At 39.5% G+C, this 18,904-nt stretch overlaps 1 protein-coding gene across 2 annotated transcripts in view; it reads left to right on the forward strand.

The window, feature by feature from the left end:
* The window catches only part of AHRR (aryl hydrocarbon receptor repressor), a 253,907-nt gene that overhangs the window by 13,724 nt on the left and 221,279 nt on the right, over positions 1 to 18,904 (forward strand). For both annotated transcript variants that reach the window (XM_072605304.1, XM_072605305.1), the window contains exon 3: positions 15,625 to 15,806. In XM_072605304.1, the coding sequence (XP_072461405.1) occupies positions 15,625 to 15,806 (182 nt within the window). The remainder of the gene's footprint in view (positions 1 to 15,624; positions 15,807 to 18,904) is intronic.

Here is an 18,904-nt window from a genome sequence, read left to right on the forward strand (position 1 = left end):
TTAAATATATTCTATTTACAGTAAAAACCAATTTAAAATAATTTTTGAAAATGTTGAGTTCCAAATTTCCTCCCTCCCCCCCCCATCCCTCCTTGAGAAGGCAAGCAATTAGCTATCAATTATACGTATGAAGTCATGCAAAACATATTTTCATTTGGCCATATTGCACAAGAAAACACAAAATAAAACAGATGGAATCATTATCTTTACTGACCATTTATTGATTAGGAAACTGAGGAAGACAGGCTAAGTGACTTTTCCTGGAGTTGCACGAGTAGTGAGTATCTGAGGCACCTTTTGAACTCAGGTCTTCCTGACTCTGGGTCCAGTGCTGAGGTAGTAAGCATCAGAGGCAAATTTGAACCTTGGTCCTCTGATTCCCCAAGTCAGGACTCTTCTCTGAACCAGAGTCCACGAAGTGGTGCTCCAAGAGAAGAAGGCCAGGCTCAGCCTGGAGTTGAATGTCCCAGAGGTAAAAAGGAAGGACGAGGGCTAAAATTCCTGAGAGGGAATATAAGCTCTTTGAAGGCAGTCCTGAGGTTGAGGACAGTACTTTGCACACAGCTGGCATATAATAAATGTCGAATAGATGAATGAATTTTCTGACATAAGGGTCTACTATGCCTTTGGGACTTTCTCAAGGTGTGATGTATGCATGGGCTGGATGGGAGATTTTAAGAGTTAGTTAACAATCGGAAGGAGCTGGTAATTTTCCTTTGCTCCATCCTTGGATTGAGAGTGGGTGTAAAGTAGCCAGAGGAAAATCTTGATGTCTCCCTGTAGTGCTACCCTAGGGATGGAAACTGTGTTTGGACAAGTAAAAATTTATTTTTGTAAGATCATTTTCAGAAATCTATGCATCAAAAACATTTTTATCAATAAAATAATAAATTAAAATAGTATCATGGCACACAGACAACATTATGTTTCCTTTGATCGTGTATTTGGGTTAGTGTGCAACAAAAGGAATGCTTTGGGTAGGTGCTTTAATTTTAAGTTTCCTGGTAGTAATTTTGGCTGTAGTGAATGTTTTAAAGATTTTGTATTTAGGGGGAGAAGAGGGACCTGTAAAAACAATGTAAAGAAACTGGATGTTCATTAAATGTTCACAGATTTAAACAAATATACGAAGTGCATTCATTCAATAACTGCATATTCAAATAAATCAACTTAACAGTTCATTGATCCTAGATTTATTTTTCTTCTTTTATGAATGTATGTAGCATCATACGGTGAAATAAACACTACTCTGCTTATTCAAAACCTAGTTACTGCCATTTAGTAAATGCAGCTGTGTTTATTTCTGTGAGGAGAGCTGCAGGTATGTGTATATGGTTTCTGTAGGAACTCCTTTAGCATTAAGCTCAAGGGAAATATGGAAGTTAAAATAACTTGCTTTTTGAGCTTCATTCTTGTGTAGACATGGACTGGTCCAGGCGGTAGCCCTTTCTTTCTGCAAGGTGGGAGGAGGGGTTTGGGGTGGTGATAGAGCCCTGGCTGTGTGGCACATATGGCTTTGATTTATAAAGTCCCAAGGACTTGTGGCTTTAGTAGGATGGGGGCCAGACAGGGGAGCACCTTTGCTCTGCATTCTCCAGGGATTCTTCGTGGCCTTCTCCAGTCTGGACATTTATTTCTCTAAGGTTAGTATAACTTGCAACACTGGCCTGTTAGGTAGAAGATAGTTGACCCCAGTTAGGGGTCTCCTAGGAAGCAGGTTGGTAGTATAGTAGATGGAATGCTGGGTCTGGAGTCACAAAGATGAGTTGAAATTCAGCTGTGTGACCCTGAGTAAGTCACTTATGGGCTGTCTGCTTCAGTTTCCTCACCTGTAATATGGAGATAATAGGAGCACCTGTATCTTTGAGTTACTGTGAGATCAAATAAGATAATACTTCGGAAGTACTAAACATATTTCCTGGAATATAGTGGGGATTTACTAAATGCTTGGTGCTTTCTTCCCTCCTCTAGCCTTCCATCACTTGCTGGGGATATTTTAGAGGGGATGCTTCCTTCAGGTAGGTGAGGGGGTCAGGTGATTTTGGAGGCTCTTTCAAACTTTAAGGTTCTGTGATTCTACGATGTGCTCTAGTACTTTTCCCTATCCCTGACAAATAGTAATGTGGCCCTGAGAAAAGGCAGTGCCATTGTTCTGAGTAAAGTATTGATGATAATAATTGTCCCTGCCTCTCACAGTAGGTGTAGGTGAGTGAAGATAAGATAATTAATTCGGTTTCATTTATTAAGAAGTTATGAAGTGCCTTGCCACAACATGCTACGGTAGAAAGAATCTGAAAACTTGGTTTCACATACCCTCTCTGATGTCCACTGCTCTTCTAATATTGGGCAAATCCTTAACTTTCCCAGGTCTCCTCATCTTTAAGACTGAACTAAATAGCTTCTGAGGTTCTTTCTAGATCTGTGAATGAAAGTAAATATGAAGTCATTTTTTTTGGTAGGGGGATGGAGAAAACACTAGTAACTGAAGGTACTAGAAAAAGTCTCATGTAGAAGGTAGCACCTGAACTTCAGAACCAATTTCTTCTGTGATCTTGGCATGCTGGGGCCAGGGCTATCTTACCTTGTGACTTTATTGTGCTTTGTGGTCTCACCTGTGACAATAGCATGGTTAATGTTTACACTCACCGTGTCAGTTTCCCTTTTAAAGTGGCAAATAGGTTATTGTAAACAGGAAGAACTATGTCCCACACTCACACATATGCACACACATAAATAAATGCAAGTATATGTTTGTGCACACACACAGATACTGTATAGTAGGCCAGCCATTGGCCAAGGAGAATGTGACTTAGTTCAAACAGAGGAGAGGCGGATTTGGGGGGGGAGCTTGTCACTGTGGAGAGTTGGTACCCTTAATAACTCTTCTTTGGTTGGACACCCTTTATTCCAGGAGCCAGCCAGATTTTTTGGGAAAGAGCCTGGTTGGTGAAGTCCCTCAGTTTCAGGCAGTAGTAGAGACCCTAGCAAATCTCTTTAATTAGACTATGCACCACTTTGACATTTTATAGGGAAAAGTTGGCCACTTTGCATGTCGCCATATTTTGACCATTTCCTCAAAATCATTCCCTTTGCTGAGCTCTGCTTTCTCAATTTGATTGAGTTGGGTGTGTGGTTTGCATTCATGAACTGATTTCCACCCAAGACTGGGTTATCTAAGAGATCACTTTCCTTGGTGCTGGCTTCCCAAGTCAGTGTGCTCCATGCTGGAAGACTGTTGGTCTATTCTCCAAGATCTCCCCACAGCCAAGGGGAAGATTAAAGGGCAACAGTCATGGGTACTGGATTGCTTTCCCCTTCTCCGAGTAGGGCTTGCCTTTCCTTATGCTGTTGAGCTCACTTTGAATCTTCTCTTGATCTGCTCCTTCACTGAAAACAGGGAATATCTTTTATTACTTTTTCTCCCACCTTCTCTTATGAAGTTTATGAGAATCACTCTCCCACAGCTATTGGCCTATAAAGTTGTGAACTCCATCACTCATCTATGCTGTTCTTACACAGAAAAATACCAGGGCTGGAGGTGAAGGCTGCCAATGGGAGAATACCTGAAAGGGTCACGCAGATCTTGTCTCCTACTCTAGTGTGAACTTGGAGTGAACAAAGAAGAAAATGTGGGGAAAAAAGAAATATTTGCAAAATAATCCCAAATGCAAACTTTCAATTCAGTGCATATTTATAAATTGTCTATGATATGCCAGGCAATAGGGACACAAAGACAAAAATGAAGCAATTTCTGCCTTGAGGAACTTACATTTTATTGTCTTAGATAGGTGTGTATCCTTCCTGCCCAAGAAGGCAGAGAAGTAAAACTAAGTAAGGGAGGGTGAGAAATGGTTGACCAGAAAGAAAGCAGATACGGGGGCGGGGTGGGAGATGTCTCATAAAATAAAATCCAAAGTGAAATACCAGAAAGTAAGTGAGTAGGGATTTGTTTTTTGAGGGTAAAAGTACTAGTGCGTTTTGAGAAAGTGTTTGAAAGAATTTTAATGGTAGGAAGAAAGGGCTGATGAAGTAGAAAGTGGGACCTGACTACACATCTCTGAAATTTTATGCCTTCATTGAAAATTGAATTACCTAGTTTGTGGGACTGAATTTGTAACTCCTTTGGGGCTGAGCCTCTGTCTTAGCTTGTATTGATATTGATCCACTGGTGTTAGATGAAAATAACATTTAAATAAGTAATGAATTAGTATTGGCATGTGACCTCTTTATTTAAATGTCATTTGCTATACTGAGTATATGTTAGTTTAATATGCCATGAGTTCTGACTGTAAGATCATGATTTTATGTTCAGTTGTATCCAACTCTTCATAACCCCATTTGGAGTTTTCGTGGCATATATACTGGAGTAGTTTGCCATTTCCTTTTCCAGTTCATTTTACAGATGAGGAAACTGAGGCAAACAGGGTTTAGTGACTTGCCTAGGGTCCCACAGCAACTATGTGCCAAGCACTGGAGTATACAAATATAAGCAATTAGATCATCCCAGCACTCAAGGAACTTACATTATATTGGGGAAAGACAACACATAAAAGGAAGCTGGAAGAATGAAAGGTACTTGGTCTGGGCCCCTCCTCAAAATGGAGACTCACTAATGAGAGGAGGGTGCTTTGGAAGCAGAGGGAAAAGGGAACTGGATCATGGTGGCAAAGACCAGAGAATTTTGTCTCTGTAGCATAGACTGTAAGTGCATTAAGAACCCAGGGAAGAAAAGAATGAGAGAAGAGAAAGGTCTCATGGAAGTGAAGCTTGGGCTGGGCCTTTGAGTAGCCTCAGTTAGGCTGATGGGGTGGGGTAGACATTCCAAGTGAGGAGAAACCAAGCGAAGGTACAACTACCTTCCCACCATTGCATTTGGCTTCTTTTAGGTGGAGAGCATCTCATCCCTTGTGATATCATTCCCTGCTCCATTCAGGTACCGTTCCTGGATCTAACCAAAACTTTGTATTTTTGACTTCCTTATTTATTTTTTTAATTAATTAATTTTTAGTTTATAACATTCAGTTCCACAAACTTTTTGAGTTTTGAATCTTCTCCCCTTCTCTCCCTTCCTCCTCCCTTAGATGGCGTGCAATCTGATATATGCTCTACATACACATCCAGATTAAACTTCACATTAGTCATGTTGTAAAGAAGAATTATAACCAGTGGAATGAACCACTAGAAATAAGAAACAAAGCAAAAAAGGGAGAGGGCAAATAGTACGCTTTGATCTGCTTTCAGACTCCGTAGTTCTTTCTCTGGATGTGGATAGCATTTTCCGTCATGAAACTTTTAGAATTGTCTTAGAACCTTGCATTGCTGAGAAGAGCCAATTGAGTATTTAAAACCATCATTAAATTCAGAACAATATGCAGTGAAGCTTTTTCTGTTAGATTAGGGGATTGGGCAACATGACCTGTAACAGTCTTTTCTATTTAATTTGACTTATCTATTTAAACCATCATTAAGTTCTGAATAATATGATGTGCAGCTCCTTCTGTCAGATTAGGGGACTGGATAATGCGATCTCTGAAAGGTCTTTTCCAGCTCCATGAGTCTTTAGATGATGCATATCTGACCAATGCATATCTCTCATAGGAGACAATTAGAATTTCAAAAGAGGAGAAATGTGCAGCATTAATAAATGGTGGAGAAAATAGAAATTATTCATTCCTGGAACACTGACAAAAAGGATAGGAATTTTAGGTGCATGTGAGAGGGTTTACAGATGTAGAATTGGGAAGCCCTGACATTTTGTTTTCCCCTTCTCTTTTTCCCTCACTCTGTTCAGCCATTGAATTGGCATCTCCTCCCAGCATCTACTTAGCTCATTATTTCCCTGAATTGCGGTACATCTTTAAAAATCTAGTAAGTGCAAAGCAAATGTTTCCAACTAGACAGTATTGTTTGGTTCATGTGGAAAAACTCAATTTGGGAATAAAGCAGATTTGTTTATATAATGAGCTCAGTTTGTATGGTAAGTTTTGTGTTTGTGTTAAGAATTGGTACACTGAAAAATAAAAGAAAATATGTAGGTAGCCTTTTCCCAGAACCACAAAAGGTTGTACCCCCATTTTGTGAAACACAGTGGATTCTCTGAAAAATTTTATCAGAGGAGTTGAAGTTAGAATTCAGTGTGTGTGTGCAGGGAACCCTGAACTTGAATTCTCCAGCTGTGAACTGGAATCTTGAGTCTGCCACTAACTACCTGTATGAACTTGAGCAAGTCTTTTAACTTCTCCAAATTCGATTACCTTTCTGTAAAATGATGTGGTTATTCTAAATGATACCTCAGGTTCCTTCCAGCTCTTGGCCTGTGGTTCCATGCTAAGTTTAGTCAGATAAAACATATTCTGGACTGTCTTTCATTGTTCAGGAATTCTAGTGTTCAATATTCAGTAAATATTCTGGATTACTGATATGATACCTTCAGTGTTAAAACCTTAAAATATTTAATATTTATATCATATTATGTTATATTATAAATAATAAAAAATAAATAAACTCTCTTAAGAAAAATGTCTGTGAAAGATGTTTAAACATAGGAGTAGGGACTAAATACTTGACTTCATTGGTATAAAGAGCTCCTAGGTAAGGAAACTCCCTCTATCAATGAAGATTGGGACCTCCTTCTCTGTAGCTTGTGGTCTTGAGAGTTGCCTAGAACACTGAGACGTGACTCTTACCCAGAGTTTCACAGCTAATATGTATCACAGGCAAGATCTGAACCTACGTTATCCTTGTTTCAAAGCCTACGTACTATCAACTCTATCTTTCTGCCTTTCTATATTACTAACATGTAGTTAATGTTTTCTTGATAATTTAGAGTCATCATTATGAGCATCAGTTATGCTGGTACTGTGCTGAAACTACAATGTAACGTACAGGACTGGATAGATAGGTTTTGACACCAAGATATTCCATAGAACTTGCTATCTATAAAAGGCACGTGATGGTAAACTAGTCAGATGTGCATACAGAGGATCATTTGCCTCCAACTCTTTGATGATAATCTAAGGTCTCTCCAGTAATTTTAGAGGATATTTTGACATTCTCAAAAACAAGTCATTAAAATTCTCTTTTACTTATAAATGTGTGACATTCACTCCTTTTGGGAAAAATATATTTTTTAAGTCCCTTTGTGGTCATTTGCATCTTTCTCATAAAGATGGAATACCAGCTATTCAGGCTTATGACCTCCAGGGTAGTACAGAATAAATGACTTAGAAGTCATACAGTTTTCTGTTTACCAGTTTTCTTTACTTTTGGTATTGGTGTACTCTTGACATTATTTAGAAATTTAATTTAAAAATATTTGTTATTCATGTGTTATTAAAACTTTTTATTTGGTCATTCAGTTGTGTCTGACTCTTTGTGATCCCATGGACCATATCCCTTTATCCTCCACTAGCTCCCCAAATCTGTCCAAGTTCATGTATGTTGCTTCCATGATACTGTCTCTCCATCCTATCCTCTCCTGTTCCCTTTTGTCTTCAATCTTTCCTGACATCAGGGTCTCTTCCAACAAGTCCTGTCTTCGTGTTATATGACCAGAGTATTTGAGCTTCAGCTTCAGTATTTGACCTTCCAGTGAATAGCCTGAATCAATTCAAGTATTGACTGATTTGATCTCCTTGTTGTCCAAGGGACTCTCAGAACTCTTTTCTAGGACCACAATGTGCTGATGACTAACACGGTGAACAAACTTCTTTGTAATGGTAACCCTGCTTTATGGCTCACTTACCCCATGTGTTGCAATGGAGGAGCATCCCTTATCATTTCAAGAATGTACACTGGGATATAGGTTTGATTCACCTGTTTAGTGCTATCTTCCCTGTAAGCCCAAGAGTAGTGGCTCTATTGTCTTTAAACATGAAATAGTTTGTTAGAAAAATCTTTGCAGTTCTTTTTTATTTTTCTTCTTTTCATCTGCCCATTTTTTATTCACAAACTCCTACTTTAATAACTCACCATCATATGGAGGTGACCCTGGGTTGTTAAATATTGTGACAGTCAAGTAGGAGTGCTACAAAAAGGTGAGAGACAGGTTCTACTAGGGTAGAAAAGCTTCACATACATTCTCAGTAATAGACTGAGTCTGCCTTCTGTGGATTAACCTCCTTAAACATGGAGAGGCTGCTTGATTCTTTGGCTGTGGTAATCCATGATACTAAAAGTACAAAATGACCCTCATTCCTACTTGACCTCCACTTGCTTTTGCAGTGGTGGCAGAAGGGTGGAAGAGAAGGGACACATGGTGCTAAGAATCACACATTTTTTACCTATCTAGAAACTTTAACATAGCTTTCTACTTTAAATATGAAATCCATTTCCAATGACCAGTGAGTGGTGAGAACCTCTGTCCTCTTAACCTTGACATTCTCACTATAAAAAGAAAAAAGTTTGCATTTAAATGGAAGGATGGTTCATAGGTCATAGGAATTGATGGAATTAGTTTTATCATGCATTGAAAGGCAAAATGAAGCATCATTTTGGGTAAAATTTGATCATCTAGTAATGTGCTGCTCATAATAAGTATTTGCAAAAAGACAACCGTGAAAATAGTTGCAACTTTTGCACCAACATCTGTTGTAAATGATGGGGCAGAAGAATTCTGTGGAGAGCTTGATTAGACCCTCCCATTAGATCAACACATACTTTCATACAAGGTGACTTCAGTGCAAAGGTGAGAATAGTAAGGATGTTGAGAAATGTACTAGAAGATATGGATCAGAAGTCAGGAGAGGCCAGAGACTTACACATGACACAGAAATCTCACGTTGGTATATCGTGAATATTTTCTTTGAGAAAAGAATCAGAGTAGGTACTGGATATGATGATAACCAAATAATATCACAAAAAATAAAATTAATTATGTTTTAAGAGGGGGTGTGTGTGTATGTGTATGTGTGTGTGTGTGTATGTAAATCTTATTACTAATACGAGAGTCATTCCTGAATCAGCTGGCTATTTATAGTCAGACTTCTGATTTGGTATAACAAAGATCAAAATGAGTAAAATGCTAGAAGAAATAATAATATATGGCTTGCAGTGGAAACAAATCAATCTGGACCTATTAAAAAAGTTCTTGTTGGTACAAAAAAATGATATATACATGGCAAAAATTGACTATAAGTTCATATGGAAATTTTATCAATATAAATGATTGCCAACAAGTGAAAAGGAACTTTAAGAAAGAAAAAAGAACTATTAAAAACGATAAAGAACTATAAAAAAGTTTATTTTTTTAAAAGCACCTTAGTTTGAAAAATGCGAGACTCACTTGCCAAGTGGAGAGCAATGGCAGCCAAAGGCAGCACCAGTTTAGACCATGAACACGTTTGTAAAATCTGGCAGAGGCAGATGGCAGGAAGGTGATGAGCAGCATTGCCTCATAAAACAGAAGCAGCGGAGAGTAAAACCAGGTTAAAGAGAGATGGGTGTACTACCCAACTAAGCAAAGTCATCTCAACATTATTTAAGGATGAAAATTAAAAAATTGTTTCGAAGCCTACAATTTCTTTATTATCATCGTAATTATATTTTTATAGTTGTACAGTTCAGAAAGTACTTTTACAGATATCTTAGTTGATAATAATAACTTGTGTTCACGTAGTGCTTTAAGGCTCACTTTCCTCACCTCCTCAGGTGAGTTAGACAGATAAGATCCTCATTTTACATATGAACCTTTTAGAGTTTAAATGACTCAGTCGTAACCCCATAGCTAGGAAAGGTCTCAGTCAGAATTTGAAGTTTGTCTCCTGATTCCAGGTTCCAGCACCTTAGCCCCTATGTCACAACAACATTGGGCAAGGAATGTTACCTCCAAAGACAGTGGGCCTCAGAGAGATTCAGTGACTTGCTAAATTATTACTGACAAATTATTATTTTTATTTAATTATTCTGCTAACAACTAGCACTATATAGTGCCATTATGTTCCAGCAGCAATGCTAATGTTATTTTGTACCAACTCTGGAATTAGGTCTGTTATTATCCCAATTTTACAGTTGAGAAAACTGAGGCAAACAGGGATTTAAGTGACTTGCTTAAGGTAACACAGCTCAGAAGTTTTTGAGGCTGAATTGAACTCAGATTTTCCCAATTCTTATCCTCTAGTTCTCTGTCCCCTCTGTCACCTAGCTGCCCCAAATGGTAACCCTGGGAGGCAGGTGCTGAGGAAACTGAGGCAAATAGGAGTTTAAGTGACTTGCCCAAGGTAACACAGCTAGGTCATTTTTTTGGGCTGAATTGAGCTCAGGTTTTCCTTACTCCCAGCCCAGCATTCCATTGCCCTGTGCACCTCCTGGCTCAAAGGTCAGAGTATGGACCCGAATCCCTGACTTCTGGTTGTTAAGCCAGTATTTTTTCTGTTACCACAAGCTACCCTGTTCCCACTGGGAGATGATATTTTGGGCCTGACACCCAGATAGAATTTTCTACAAACCCTCCTTAATATTTCACTCAACAGAATTTCAGGCTCAAGCAACATTTTTAAAAAGTTATAAAGAAATTGAAATCTCATCTGTTAAAGCATTTCATGTTCTGAATAACACCCTTGCTCATAGTTTGAATCAGTGCAGTATCATTGCCAGTTTCCAGGTAAAAAAGATGGTAAATATTGATTACAAGGTGTTAATTCTTGCTTCCTCAGGGTGAACTTTACGGTTAACTATTCAGCTACAGGGGAACTTTGCTATCCTCAAATAAGTTCTGAAATGATGTGTTATTGAAGATATAAAAAGAAGATACAGTCTAGCATAAAATAAGCCGTTCCATAATTGTGCATTCATAGTATTGTGGTCTGTAAGCCACAGGTAGATGTGTGAAAGTTCCCAGACATTGACATTTTCCATTTGCCAGAGACTGTATTTTTGTTATTTAGTCAGTCATCAAAATTTATTATTATTTACTATGTTTTTGGGTGCTGTGCTAGGCAATGGGGATACAAATGCACAAAATGAACCAATCCCTGTCCTTTAAGAAACTTATATTATTTGAAAGGGGTTCACAGAAAATTAGCACAACTGAAAACGACCAGCCTGTCCGTATTCTCTCAAATCCTAGGTTATGTGCTTCAACAGTCACCTACAAGGATGGAGTCTGGCCAACTTCACCAGTAGAGATCAGTTTCATGAGCCTTGAACAACTGTGTAGAGGATGGATTATGTTCAGAAATAGATACAAAATTGTTCTGTGGATTCCTGATTTAGTAATTGGCTTTGTCCAGCTCTACACCAGGACTCCCTTTGAAAGAGCAGAGACTCCACTCAGAAAATGCTGACCATTCAGTTAATTGTATTGGCTCATACAGATCTTCTGCTTTTGGATTAAAGGCATTTTGTGATCTTTTCATTAGATGAAGTTTATGATCCATACTGTCAGAATGCTTCTAAAATACACTTATTTTCACGTTGGCATTTGTGTAAGCATTATCATTGTTATCATTAAAATGAGCTAATATTTTTGTGGTACTTTAAGGTTTGAAAAACTCCCAACATGCATTATCTCATTTGATTCTCAAAAGTACAACTCTATGAAGTAGGTGTCATTATTAACCCTCCATTTACAGAGGAAGAAGAAGAAGAAGAAGAAGAAGGAGAGAGAGAGAGAGAGAGAGAGAGAGAGAGAGAGAGAGAGAGAGAGAGAGAGAGAGAGAGAAGTGACTTGCTTGGGATCACACAAGTATCAGAGGCAGCAATTCAAACTTAAGTCTTCCAGACTGCTGATCCAGTATTCTGTTCAGTATACCAATGGCTAGTAAAAGGGAGACATGGCCTCAGAGCAAGGAGATGTTTGAATTCAAATCTTGGATTTTATTGTGGTGCTTTTGTTGTTTCTCTCATGTCTGACTCTTCGTGACCTCTTTGGGGTTTTCTTGGCAAAGATACCGGAGTAATTTTCCATTTACTTCTCCTGCTTATTTTATATATGAGGAAACTGAGGCAAACAGGGTTGAGTGACTTGCCCAGGGTCACACAGCTAGCAAGTTTCTGAGGCCAGAATGGAACTCAGGAAGATGTCTCATTTCAGGCCTGGCACCCCATGTACTGCATCACCTAGCAGCCAAATTCTGGCTCTGACATTTATTAGCTATGTGATCATGGGCAAGTCACAATCTCTTGGAGACTTAGTTTCCTGATGCATGAAATCATAGGGTTGCTGTGGAGATCAAATTAGATAATGGAGGAAAGTACTGGACACATGGCGCCATCATCCCCGTGCTTCCTCATACAGTGAGTTGTACTCAATAGAGATATGTTGATTGATTCATTGTGGGCTGTGATGCCTTGGCTGTGTCATAGCTCAGCTTGCAGCTGAAGTGTGGCCAACATGCCTTCAGATTTAGAATATTTTTCATCATTCAGTATTGTTATTTAGTTGTTTCAGTTGTGTCTGACTTTTTGTGACCCGATCTGGGTTTTCTTGGCAGAGATACTAGAGTGATGTGTCATTTTCTTCTCCCAACTCATTTTACAGAGGAGGAAACTGAGGCAAGCAGGATTAAGTGACTTATAGCTAGTAAGTGTCTGAGGTCAGATTTGAACCTCGTGAAGATGATTCTTCTTGATTTCAGACCTGGTGCTCTCTGTGCTGCGCCACCTAGCTGTTCTCAGTGTAGCCCTGGTTAATTACCAAAAGTGTTTTACGTACAGTAAGTGCTTGAAAAATGCCTGTTCACAAATAAGTACAGTGATGTCCTGTGAGGCAATTGAAAGATCCTTTTGGACTTTCATTCACTAAATATACCTCTCCTTCCCTGCCTTTCTCCCTCAAAGACTGCAGGACAGTCCTGTAGTTGATGTGCCTGCATCGGAGCCTCCCCTTAAGGACAAGTGAGATAAGTGGGGCCATTTCCTTCCCCTTCTTGGAACTGCAGAGCTCTTGTTTTCTTCTTTCATTCCTGCAGCTTATCCTAATGGTTTGTACTGTTGGTCTGCTGCTTTCTTCCCTTGTCATTTCTTATACTGTCTGCTGCCGTCGCCATTTCTGATCTCATTAATTCTTCACTTTGCCACATTCTTCCTTCTTTCTGCTTTCTTTCGCCTTCTGTCTCTTTTTCTATGCAGCCAAGAGTCTTGTGTCAGGTGGTTTGCTTTTTAACACTCTTTAAAGGGGACTCCTTTCCCTCTAGCCATTGAATCAACTCATCACTTTATGTTGAGGATAATCTTTGGTTTTTTTCAATTAAGAAGCATTTTCTCTCCCTCCCACCTAATCCTTATTGTAAATAAATTAAAAAAAAAAAACCAAAAACAGAACTCTTGTAACATATGAATAGTCAAGCAAAACAAATTTGTTTTTCTGTCTGCCCTTTGAGCCCATCACCTCTCTGCTGAGAGGATGGTAGTATAATTCATCATCAGTCCTTTGGAATTGTGGTTGGCCCTTGCATTGATCAGAATCTTTCAGGTTGCAAAGCTGTTTGTCTTTACAGTGTGGCTTTTATTGTATAAATTGTTTACGAGGATAATCTTCAACTGTCCAGCATAATTTGATAGTTATTTTATCATTATAATTCAGAGATTTTCTCTGCTTTCATAAGTAAGTTTTGTTTTTCTATCGGATTTTTGGTTTGGAGGCTATTCTCAATGCTTGAGGTCACTGGAAGGCTGATTTTCAGAAAACTGAGTGTTACTATAGTTGAGTTGATGAGGATAGCTAGCAAGATATCAATAGAATACAGTCAGTCATTAGCAATGGGGAATCAATCTGACAGAGCAGCAGAATGGTAATGAGGGTAGGATGGCTCCTGACTTTGCTCCAGAGTATTCCTTTTAGAGGTACTGACAGTTCTCACTGCCCTTCCGCAGTATAGAAACAACAGAGCTAACGTGGTGTATAGTGGGAGAGAATAATTAGGTAAAATAGGTGGCTACCACATATCTGCCTAAAGTGAAATTCCCTGCCTCCTCCTGTCCTCTGCACTTGGCAGCCTCTCTAAGCACAATCCCTTACCTTAACTGAGGGTGCCTGTAGGTTTATAGACCTAAAGCTTGAATGGACCTCAGAGACCACCTCCTCATTCAACCCTTTAATTTTACAGGTAAGAAAACTGAGGTTCAGGGAGATTGAGCAACTTGTTCAGTCATATAACTAATAAACATGAGAGGAGAGTTTAACCCAGGTCCTCTGACTTCTGAATGAGTGATATTTCTGCTGTACTAGGTCCTGTTCATTCATGCTGTTTGACCCAGAGTAGTTATTCCTAGTTAAGGTTCTACAGACCAGACTTGTATTCATTTATTGAATTGTTTCTTCATTTGTGCAGCTTTCTCTCTTTCTCTCCCTTTCCCTCTCCCCATCCCTCCCTCCCTCCCTCCTTATTATAACTGTCTTCCAAGAAGAGTTGAGAAAGCTAAGAAGTTAAAATGCCATGCAAAATAAGACATTTAAGGATAAAACAGAATAGAGTCACTAAAATGGAAAGGGTTCTATGCGTCAAGGCATTCAAGACAGATCACTTAATGCAACTGGATATGGAATCAAGTTCTAAATTAGGATGGGGGAACCTGGGACCTTGAGGTCACATGTGGCCCTCTAGGTCCTCAAGCACGGTGCCTGACTGCATCCAAATTCCATATAACAAACCCTTTTATTAAAGGGGATCTTAGAATCTAAGTTTTCTAGCAAAAGGGGAAATAACATCAAATTATGTAATTTTCATTTTCTGAAAAGAGAAGTCTATAAAATCATTTTCAGACACAAATTTTTTTCCTGAAACTAAACTAAGAAATGTATCACATAAATCTTTTTAGAAAGGGACATTGAGTAACATAATATACAATAGCACACACTGTGATTTGACTGAAGACAAAAAAGAATGTTCAAGTAAACAATTATTGCATTCGTCCTTCACCAAGGAAGTAGGTATAGCATTAAATCAGTCATCAATCAGTCAAGAAACATTTATTTAGCTCCTACTATATGCAAGACACTATACTTAGTGCTGGAAATTTGAAAAAAATTAGAAAAAAGGAAGACAAGCCCCTGTCCTCATGGGGGGAAGACAGCAAGCCAAAGAAAACTAAAAAAAAGAAAGGAGGAGATATCTAGTATGGGTGAAAGGAGAAGGATGATAGTAAAGTCCAGAGGAGTGTGGCCAGGTGGGAAATTAAGAGATGGCTGACCAGGGTACCTTCCTTAAATGAAATTTCTAGGTGGAACTCTACATCTCCATCCTTTCCTGTCACAGGGAGGTGTCCCAGGGGCTAGGAATACTTATGAGGTGTGAGCTCCAGGGCTGAAGTAAACATGCAGGATGTTGAGGTTCCTGGGAGCATGATGGAAAAATCATCATTGCAGTTCGGTGTTTTTCATTTTTGATCATAGGTGCCCAGTCATAGTAATCAGCTCCTTTTGGGTGTGACTTTTGTATTACCAGTTCCCATTTCTGCTGGCTACCTGCATTATTATAGAACGGGAGCTTTTTTTTAAAAAAGGATGAACTGCTAAGACTAGGGTTTTTTTTTTCTTTCTATAGGGTTGATAGACATTAAACATACTTTCTCCTCTGGGAAAAAGAAGACTATTTGTAAATCATTATGCCATCGCATTTGACCAGCTAATATCTAAATGCACATGATGAAAGGGTTGACCACTGTTGTCTGGCCTTATTCCCACAGAAGGCCGGCGGTGGGGAATGAAAAGTCCAATCCTTCCAAGAGGCACCGAGATCGTTTGAATGCTGAGCTGGATCATCTCGCCAGCCTGCTGCCTTTTCCACCTGACATCATTTCGAAACTGGACAAGCTTTCAGTCTTACGTCTCAGTGTCAGTTATCTCAGGGTGAAAAGCTTCTTTCAAGGTAAGACTTGTACAGGTCTCTTTGGTTTTGCTGGAGGGAAAATATATCCTGAAAGCTATAATAGCACATATAGAGGAAGAGAGATTGTGTCCCTAAAATGACCGGAGATGTTTTGGTGCCTTTTGGGAAAAAAAAAGAGAAACTGCCCAGGAAGTCTCTTGCCATGGAAAGATAGTATTAGGATGATGACCATTGCTCTTGTGGGCCAGTTCTGATGCTTTTACCTCTCAGCATGAGTGTCTATAATGGCTTTGTCTTATAAGGGTGGGGAACCTGTAGCCTCGAGGCCACATGTGACCTTCTAGGTCCTTGGGTTCAGCCTTTGAACTGAGTCCAAGTTTTACAGAACAAATCCTTTTGTTAAAGGGATTTGTTCTGTGAAGTTTGGATTCAGTCAAAGGGGCACCCTTGAGGAGCTAGAGGGCCACAGGTTCCCTACCTGTTTGCTTTCTACATTCGCTCTTGGTGATTTCATGGGAGCTTGACTGCAGAGAGTTTTGAATGCCCAAATCAGGAATATAAATGCCATTTCGTAGGCGGTGGGGATGTGACAGAAGGTTTTTGTATGGAGGAGTGACACAATCATGGCAGTACTTTAGGATGATTAGCAAAAGTGTTAGCTGTTGGCCTAGATATGTCAAGCTAATTTCATCTACTATGTAACAGAAATCAAATGTGTGTATGATAGCAGTATTTCTGTGTTTTGATCTGTTTCCATTTCTTAATGTAATACTTAAGACTTCCTGGCTCTGAAGTAGTCTACTAACAGTAATTAAACTGGGAGGAAGGGGAAGAGCACAGGGGAAGGGAGGGGGCATTGATTAAATGACTACTATATGCCAGGCACTGTGCTAAAGCTCACAACAACCTTGTGAAGAAGGTGATACTATTATCCTCCTTTTACAGTAGAGGAGACTGAAGCAGGCAGTAGTTAAGTGACCTACCCAGGGTCACAGTAAGCCTGAGCCCAGATTTGAATTCAGATCGTCCTGACTCCAGGACCAGTACTCCAAACATTGTGCCACCTAGTTGAGGAAGTTTGATTAAAAAAAAAAGCAGTTGTGTAGCAGCTGGCATAACTAAGACTTGCCTCTACTTGTGCCTGAGTGATCTTATTAAGCAAGTCACATAGTTCATTTAACCTTAGTCCCTTCATCTATAAAAAAGGAATAGTAATACTTGTCCTGTTTTCCCCTAACGGGTTGTTATGAGGAGTAAATAGGAGCATTTCTGTGAGAGCAAAATGCAAATTTAGCAGATTATTATTATGAAGTATTATGGCAAGCAGAAGACATCTTTCTCATACCTGCTGGCTGCATGACCATCCTGTGGTTACTTGGGCCTTGAAATCTGAGAAGGTGTTTGTGATGGAGAGAGACAGAGCTGCCTCCATAGTAGCTGGGTGATTCCTGGAAGACTTGGGACTTTCTGATAGAGTGATTCCTCTGAAAAGGCATTATGCTAGCTATTGACTGTGCCTCACTCGTCTTCCTGGATAGCCTGGTTCAAGGCCACAGTCCTGCTCCTGCTTAGCTCAGAGCCCCCCTCCTTTCCCTTGCCCCATGATGCTGTCTATTGACTAATCTCACAAAGACAGCTGGAAGGAAGAATAAAGGCAGAATCAGAGGCAACTCAGGGAAGTGGATTAAGCCCTGGGACTGGAGTCACAGAGATGAGGGTTCAAATCTTGCCTCACATATTTAAATAGTTATGTGATGCTGGGCCATACATTTAACTTTTCCCAGTGTCTTCATCTTTAAACTTCCCTTCTAGCTTGAAATTAATAATGCCATTAGGGTAGAGGATGCTGTTTTTATGCTCTTTATGCACATGAGGTGCTTATTAGCATCTCTGAGCTGCAGTTTCCTCATGTGGTAGGTGAAATCTGAGTAACTGAGGAAACCAAGGTTTGAGGTTCTGAGGATAGTGATTTATTAAGCAATGCATGCCAATTACAAAACAAATCAGGACTAGGCCTCCTCAGCTTGGCACTGAACCCTGAATACAGGGGAAGACAGATTTATGTGCATTAAAAGAAGACAACAGAATATAAACCAGGACACAATGTTAAGTAGATTTCTAATTGGAAGAAAGATGATGAGTTTTCAAGTTGGGTGGAGGAAAGAGTGAATTTCAATTCATTTGGAAGGGGGAGAGTGGGTTTGGAGAACTTTCTCTTCCTGGAATTGGGAGATGCATCCACCTGTATTTGTGAAACAATAGATAACTTACCATACCAGTGCTTCCTAAACTGTGGGTTGTGACCCCATACAGGGTTTCGGAAAATTTGGCAGTAGTAAAAGGTTTATGAATGCACAATGACCAAGAATCAATTACAAATCCAACGAGATGAATCCGAGCCCATGTTGCACAAAACTTTACTTCACCCTTGGTTCTGAACATAAAGTTTGTGCACTTTGCACTGGGCGAGCCCTCAGACCACACCATGCAGTGAAAGCTGATGAAAAGCAAAAAGGGCTTGTGAGTGGACAAAGTTTAAGAAGCCCTGTTTTACTACCAAGTTTCCCATGGATGATTTACAGAAAAACAAGATGGGGAATAATGCATGTGGCAGCACAAGATGGAGTCAGTGTTCATGAGACAGAATCCAATTGGTTCTCTCAATTCCCACACCAAACCAACTCCATTTTGTAACTGGTCTTCACTCTATCTCATCACTTATTTATAAAATGAGCACCTACCTCACCTAGTTGTGAGATTTAAATGAAGTCATGTACCTAAAATGTTTTGAAAACTGGAAAGCACTATGTAAAAAAATCTGCTATTATTATTATTATTATTAGGGCAGCATAATGTAGTGAATAGAGAACTGTTCTTAAACCAGGAAGATCTGTTTTCATACACTCCCTTCTACCTCTGCCTCCCCAGCCTATCCTGAAAGATAGTGACTGTGAGGTCCTGGGTAAGTCACTTAACTTCAGAGGCAGCTTCCTAAAATTATATATTTCAGAGGAAGTGATGACTTGCTTTGGTAGGTGTTCTTCACTGGGAGCTTCCTGCCTTTATAAAGTCATGCATCTAATCCCCAATTCCTATGTGATTATTAGTAGGAAAAGCTGACACACTCCCGAGAAAGT

The sequence above is a fragment of the Notamacropus eugenii genome, chromosome 4, assembly GCF_028372415.1.
Source record: "Notamacropus eugenii isolate mMacEug1 chromosome 4, mMacEug1.pri_v2, whole genome shotgun sequence".
NCBI classification, from domain to species: Eukaryota; Metazoa; Chordata; class Mammalia; order Diprotodontia; family Macropodidae; genus Notamacropus; species Notamacropus eugenii.